This window comes from Trachymyrmex septentrionalis, unplaced genomic scaffold (assembly GCF_001594115.1).
Source record: "Trachymyrmex septentrionalis isolate Tsep2-gDNA-1 unplaced genomic scaffold, Tsep1.0 scaffold132, whole genome shotgun sequence".
Classification (NCBI taxonomy): Eukaryota; Metazoa; Arthropoda; class Insecta; order Hymenoptera; family Formicidae; genus Trachymyrmex; species Trachymyrmex septentrionalis.
Genome location: NW_017304461.1, coordinates 1,259,860 through 1,267,741, shown reverse-complemented (window position 1 = coordinate 1,267,741; position 7,882 = coordinate 1,259,860). Strand labels below are relative to the sequence as shown.

The following is a 7,882-nucleotide window of genomic DNA, read 5'->3' as shown; positions in this document are numbered from 1 at the left end:
TAAGAATCAATTATGCTTATTCGCTCGGCAAGCATGTCTAGCCACTTTACCATTTTGAACTCGCCTATTCATTTCATATAATCCATACGTTCCGAAATTTATTGAAATTGAATTAAATTGAATTAATCCTTTATTATTAAGTTATTTTAACAACAAAGAATATGTAATTCAAAGAGTTAAATTATTTATTTATACATAATACGGCTTTCTGGTTTGTTCATAACATCTCTGTAAAAAATTTTTCACGCATTATATAAAATTACTTTTTAGTGTAATAGTAATATAAACACATTAAAAAAATAATTAAAAAGGTAATTTTCGTATTATTTGTTTTAGAAAAAAATCAAGTTTGAAGAAATGTAAAAAAATTACTTATGTATAATTATATATAAAATTATGCTTAATTATGTATAAGCAATTTTTTTTACATTTTTCCAAACTAGTTTTTTTCTAAAACAAACAATGAGAGAATTGTCCCTTCAATTATTTTTTATGTTTTCACATTACTATTTCTGTTACACTAAAAAGTAATTTTACAAAAGAAAGAAGGATGTTATCAACACGTATGGATATATTTCATATATAATTATATATGTTTGACTATTTATGCGTGTTTATGTATGTTTATATATATTTATATTCATGCATGAAAAATTTTTTACCGGAATCTTAAAATTGTACTTAAGACGATCTTTAAGTATAAGATCTAACACTATATATAAAAAGAAAGAATATTATAAGATCTGACTATGAATATAGGCAGAGAGAAACCTGAATCTCTATTAATTTGACTTTAGTTTCAGCGATTTATTTACATCAAGAGTACCACAAAAAAATGGATATTGTTGTATATAGTTTACATCCACTTCTTCAGAGAGCAGTAGTGCGTGGCGGTATTCTTTCTGACGATAGATGGCGACAAGCGTCAAACACCTTGACAGGGGTACGCACAATGGAATAGACCGAATAGAGTTGAACAGAATAGTTTCGTGATTATGATCGGAGTGGACGCATAAAACGAGGAAAGGACGTAACATAAAGTAACGTGACGCACTGCAACGTAAATTATCAAGTTCGATTGATCATCGACGAGAAGCAAGATATATTTACCTAATGAGATAGGACACGTTCTCTTGTCCATGTGTTTATCACGCGTTTTCGCGCCACACTCGCTGTTATAGGTTATAGTATCACGCACACGAGATCAGGATAATAACGGATCGGAGGACAGACCGACAGAGAAGAAGAGAGTGAGTGCGTGTTTAATATATCGATCTCTTGTTATCTTCAAGCAGAACGTAGCCGCAAACGATAACCGAAACCGAAGACGACGTGGGAACAACAGAGAAGAAAAGTGTGAGGTTAGAACGTTTTTTCTTTCAGTAAGATGACTGTATCTTATCGAGGAATGAGCCTGAGATACAATTGAAAAGCGCAGGCAATAGAAACAGGGAATAATAGATTTCAACCTGTCAGAAATGTGTATTTTTGGGTATGTATCATTTTTAATAGATTGAAGTCTATTGTCTTGTATTGTTTGTGTTTTTTCATTTGTATTGTAGACTTAGCTTCGACAAGGTCTTAGCTAAATGGTTGACATATAACCTTAAGACAATGTCTCATGATCTAAGTCTTTTATCTTTAGTAACGATCAGTAACAGTCTTGTGACTCAAGTCTTAAATATACACATGAGGTGTGTCGCTTCGTATATACACCTTCAAGACTTGAGTCACAAGACAGTTATTGTGTTATTAAAAACAAAAGACTTAGGTCATAAGATGTTGTCCTAAGATTAGAAGTTAGCCATTCTGCTGAAGCCAATATATTTGAAAAACACAGGCAATAAGAAATAACAAATTTTAATCTATAAGAAACCATGTACTCTAATAGGTTCTCTCAATAATTTTTAGATTGACTCTTACTCTTAAAGATTGAAAATTCTTATTTCAGATTGCCTCAATCTTCTTTGAAGCCATGATCAGACTAGAGATTAAGATTAGATTGGAATTTAAATCATTCAAAGCAAAGTTCATTAAACTTGAAGTTTCCTTTCTTTTGGTTAAATTTTAATCCAATTTCTAGTCTGATCATGATTGACATTGAATAAGATTTTGAAAAATTTAGAGAGTTGGAATCTGTTATTCTTCCTATTTCTATTATCTATTTTTAATTGTGCATTAAGTAATTTATTGAAATCTAATAAACTTTAAATATAATGAAAAGCACAGACAATAGGAACTGGGAATAAGAGATTTCAACCTATCAGAGAGAGAGAGAGAGAGAGAGAGGTGTGTATATTAGATTGAAACTGTGTATATTAGATTGCAAAAATTGTCCAATCGTAGTCGAATACGATGAGAATAATCGACTGCAATTCATCAATTTTTATTGCTTACGACTATTATAGAATAGGGAAGTCCTGAAACACAATAGGTATAGGGAACTTTTTAAGAAAAAAATTAACCAGTATCTTATGTGTCATCTACAATACACAAGTCTGCTTGATATAAGAAGTAAAGTAAAGAAATTAAGCCATCACAGTTAATTATTCTTCTTCTTTTAGTTATTCTTCTGTATTCGACTGTGATTGGTTAATTTCCTACTCTTACATTTTACATAAAGCTTATTCCACATATTGTAAACGAGGCATTATGACTTAAAGCTTGCTATGTACTATGTACTCCTATTGTGTTCCAGAACTAAGATCTCTAGGTAAGTCGTGTTTACGGAGCACCCAGTATGACGTGATAACAAGTCCGTAGCGCAGCGAAGGACAAAGGCGCACTTTCCAAAGCAAAAATAACAAAATTGGGATCATGGGGTCATTTGCAGATCTATCTTGCCTTTGATTTTAAAAAGCTTGAGAAAAGAACTTAAAAGAAAGAGGAAAAATCTGTTGTCTTATCATTTTGCGTCGTCACGATAATAATAGAACGGATCGACGCTGTGGACTTGTCAACGTTTATACTGATTGTAAGAAAAAAATCTCTTAAGCGGGATAGATAAAGAGATAAGAAAAGATAGAGATTATAGCAGGAGAAGAAATTAACACTGCGAAATTATTACTGCGAGGATTTTCATACGAATGTTCGATACGCGAATAAAATTCTAATTAATAGTTTTAATTTTAGTGAGGGAAGAGAAAAGAGATTTGTTTTTTTTATAGCTCAACTTTTTTGTATTTTTAAGTAAAATAGGTATATGTTCTAAATTTGAAAGCAAAAAAGGAAAATTCTATAGTGCATACTGCACAAAATTATATATAAAATTACAAGTGCATAATTTGGAACTACTATTAAAAGTGTATATTTACATACATTTTATAAAGTAAAACGTCACAACTTACAAATAAAATTATTATTTTTTATAGTAATTAAATAGTTTGCGAAAGTAAATTTATAATTTTAGTTAAGTTTATAGAAATATTCCAATATTAATTCGTCAACGTATGTAATTTTGATATCTATATTATTGAAATATACGAATATAAAAATACAAATTTATATGTGTGATATTTTACATTATATAATTTCACATAAATTTGTACATTTCAATAAGCTCTAGAAAATACACTGTTTTTGTAATTTTCTGTTTTCTAATATAAAAATGTGTTTACATTATAATTAGAGATAAAAATATTAATTTTTTTAAATCGCACAACTCTTATTTTATATATTAACATCATAAATTGGGTAATTTTTATATATTTATAATGTTACTTTTTTTACAGTATAGTCTAATACACTAATAAAAGATAAGACAAAGAAATAAAGAGTGTAACGAATTTTTTTGCTTTTTTTTTCTTTTTTCTTTTCAGGACGACCTTTAAGTTGTAATAATGAAACAATGGATTTAGTCTTTATAGTTGAACTTGTACATCGCTGTACAAGTTTTTCTTTTTTTCTCATCAGCTGTTTCATTTTAAACGCGGAAAGTTTAACATAATGCGACTACAAAGAATAGACCTTGTGTTAGGCTATCGCGGTAACAAAACATGATAACGCAAAGATATTATTACTTTCGCTTGTTCATTATTGAGAAATACGAGCTAGCGGAGTAGACTGGCTTACGATCGAGCTCTTTGAGAATCACGGGATTGTTTATAATTTCCAGATAATCGTCACCGCACACAGACCGCCGTTAATTATGACGACCGTAGACTCGGATGATGATATCGAGAAACTGCCACATATACAATGGGACAATACGACGGTTCCCGGACCATCCGGTTGTATGTTTCCTGGTGAACTGACACCGTTGGAATGCCAAATAGCCGGTCATCCCTTCAATGGCGAAAAACGGACTATCGGTAAATGCGATTTTAGTAGGATTTAATTATGTACTTAACTATATACTTAATTCAATATATAATTAATATTTATATTAATACTTATTATAATAATTAATGAAAGATAATAGACGTTTTAAATATTTTGTATGTTTATTTTTATCAAAAACTTTTTGAATATATTTTTAAAATAATGTTTAGATGACAAAAATTAAAAATTTTCTATTTTTGGTTATTTTTGGATATTTTTGGAATTAACATAATTTTTGTACATGTAGTTTTTAATAATAAATTAGCAATTATTTCATTCTCCAATTTTTGTTTTGTTCATATTTTAATATGCTTAAAATGTATACTAATTACTAAGGTAAACTTACATGTATTTTTTTATTTCTTTTCAATATGAGGATTTAAAGCAAAAGCGGAGCAGTGCTTTTCCAATTTACAATGTTTAATTTATAAAAGAAAAATGTACAAACATATTAATAGCATATCAGTGAAATGTAATCAATTCAGCGAATCCAGCTTATCAACAATATATAAACATTTGTATATTGAATAACATGAAGAATTATCTCTGATTACAGGCGTGCTGGTCTGCAGACGGAGTGGCCACATACTGAAACCGGCGACTAAAATAATCATTGGGGAAAGAGAAATTGCATTCTACGAGAGCTTGAAGAATTCTCATGATCCCGTCGCATTGGAATTAAAAAAATTCGTTCCACGTTATTATGGCACAACAGAACTGCGTGTTTTTAATAACCGTAAGGATTTTCTTGACAGTCCGCAAATGTGATACGATGACTTTTGTGAATAAACTGTGAAATAAGACCTAACTCTTTTAAAACTTTCACGTGTGCGCATATATGTATATACATATATATATTTGTATATTTATATAATTTATATACATATTATCTGTAATTGTGTAATATAAGAATTAATTTATCAGGCGTGAGATGTAAATATAATATTATTTGGATGGCTAGTGTTTCATCTAGATATCTTTTTTTCATTAAACCGTTTTGTCCGATAACAGGTACGAAATTCCTCATACTTAGGAATATTACAAAGGGCATGGCCGAGCCATGTGTGATAGATATCAAGATCGGTTTTCGCACGTGGGATCCTTTAGCTACGCCAGAGAAGAGGAGAACGGAAGAACTCAAGTATGCCGAATCGAAGCGTACTTATGGTTTTTGTATAACAGGTTATCAAGTATATTCTGTCTTATCTGGACGATTAAGGAAATATGACAGAGATTATGGCAAGCAACTCGGTGTCGAGGGCGTCGTGGAAGGTATCTGCTTTAGAGTTTTAGAAGACATATGAAATCGATAAGAAAAAAAAAACGAATAATTACTCCATATAAATAAATCCAATTTCATGAGTATTAAAAGTCTATTTCAGAATGGAGTAGTGAATTTTCTTAAATAATAGAATAGTCTGCTTGCTTTCGATTCGAGCATGGTTAAGGCTAAATCTTTTAATTCATTGATGATCAATTACAAATCGAAATTAGTATACCTTCCAATTTTTATATTAACGCACGAAGTTTTAATTCTAAAACGTTGACGGACGTTCCGTTATGTCTTTACAAAAATTATAGCTTCTTAGGAATTAGAAGTATAATCGATATCGCATTCCATTCTTTTTTTAAATATATCATTTAATTCAGATTAAATCATATTACCGCCAAGCAATAATAATTTTACATCGATGTTCTAGGATCATTAAGAATAATCATTAGGTCAGACCCATAAATAAAGGAAAGAGGATCTTTACGACGTATTTTACAATCTAGCGATAAAATGTTTCTCATTTCTCATTTTCGAAACCGCGTTAATATTCTTCTTCTTATCTTCACGCAGCACTAGAAGATTTCTTGAACATAATACCTGGAAAGCCAGTCTGCCGACAGTTGGTCTCCGAAATTTTGACATACCTCTACAAGATTGAACGGCTCTTCAACATGCAGCGGAAATATTTCTTCTATTCCAGCTCACTTCTGGTCGCCTACGATGCCCAACACTTACGGCAACATTGTCCATTGAAAGACGATAGTTCTGTCTCTCATTCAGCGTCGAAATTCGACAAAGAAATGATACGTGAGTCAATTCCCCCATTAACAGTACCTGGAATGCACCAGAATTCATCTGAAACGGACGATTTAATGGTTCGACCAAAGATGAAAAAAAGCGTAAGCCAGCCTATGTCGATGCCAAGCGAAAACATACCTAATCAAAGCGAAACTTGCAATTTAAATGTGGATCGGTTATGTCGGTCCAGTCCGAGCCAATTTTCACTTCCGTGCACAAACGATATTACGCAGAATGATGATGAAAGCGAGGAGGACGAATGGGTCAGAGTGAAAATGATCGACTTTACGCACGTCTTCCCGGGGGAGAATAACGACTTGGATCGAAACTATCGGGATGGCATCCAGATGTTAATCCGGCTTTTAAGTCTGATTAAGAAGAGCGATTGCATGCATTAAAGTTGTTCTACTTATCGAAGAATATATTATTTGTGACGATGTTCCTGGAAGTGAACAGAAAAGATTAAGAGAAAACAATTCAGACAAAAATATGTTGACATAACGATGTGTCATTCATGTTATCGGAATCAGATATCGGGACGACATATCGGGAGGACATGATAAATCCGATAAGACCAGATTTCTGATCTATCTGATTTATCAACAATCGTCAGAGAAGGCACTGCTAGAAAGTTATTGCGATAACTTTTTGGAGAAGAAGTGATATTAAAATCTCTAAATAAATGTTAAAGTATTTTATATCGGTCGGAAAATCGCGATTTGATAAAAATTTTAAGCAACATATTTCTCTCGAAGATCTGATTTCAATAATAATTACTGATATAAAATCAAGTACCGTGAACCAGGATCATTCCGCGAGATTTAAAACTAAGATACAATCAGAGAGAAACAGCCTAATCGGATACGCAATCAATTCTGAAAAGGATTCCAAAAAATGTCTTCTCTAGAATAAAATAATTAAGACTTTTATACTTTGCCAAAAGAATTGTAATGCGAATGTATAGATTATCTAGGAATTTCGTACATTTGACCCTTCGCAGTTACCATGTGAAGGTTTTATAAATTTAGAACTGGGCATAACGAGAAAACAAAGAAGATTGAAAACGCAGCATCCTAAATGTCCAATTACCATTTGAGTAACTTTCACATTATGACGACAATAAGTCGCACTTTGTAAACATACACATGCCATACTGCAATGGCGAGAAGTTCTTTGACGGTACATTATTAATTCTGTCATGTTACATATATTTATGTTACGTGATAAAAAAAGTGCAGATTATTGTAATTGTAAAAGCAGCAATAAAATATTACTATGTAAAAAGTGGAGCGCGAGTATTTATTGAATGAAAAATTCTATTGATGTTCACAGTAATAAAGAATCTGTGGCGCAAAACTCTTAAATATTTCACAATTAAAAAATCAATGATATAATTTTTCAACGCCAATAAGTGCAAATCTCCATAATTAAAATTACATGATTAGTTTCCAAGGATCTTTAGTAATTATACTTTCATGATTTTATTACAAA

The 7,882-nt window shown here is 31.3% G+C and overlaps 1 protein-coding gene across 2 annotated transcripts; it reads left to right on the top strand.

The window, feature by feature from the left end:
• The first annotated feature begins 1,183 nt into the window (after positions 1-1,183).
• On the top strand, positions 1,184-7,648 carry LOC108757144 (inositol polyphosphate multikinase-like). 2 transcript variants are annotated; one of them, XM_018501552.1, is made up of 5 exons: positions 1,184-1,361; positions 4,115-4,310; positions 4,877-5,056; positions 5,332-5,592; positions 6,164-7,648. In XM_018501552.1, exons 2-5 carry the CDS (start codon positions 4,148-4,150, stop codon positions 6,787-6,789), a joined length of 1,230 nt encoding a protein of 409 aa, XP_018357054.1. In that variant the 5' UTR covers positions 1,184-1,361; positions 4,115-4,147; the 3' UTR covers positions 6,790-7,648. The 2 variants fall into 2 exon arrangements, with proteins under 2 accessions (XP_018357054.1, XP_018357053.1); XM_018501551.1 differs by lacking the exon at positions 1,184-1,361 and adding an exon at positions 1,380-1,492.
• The last annotated feature ends 234 nt before the right edge of the window (positions 7,649-7,882 follow it).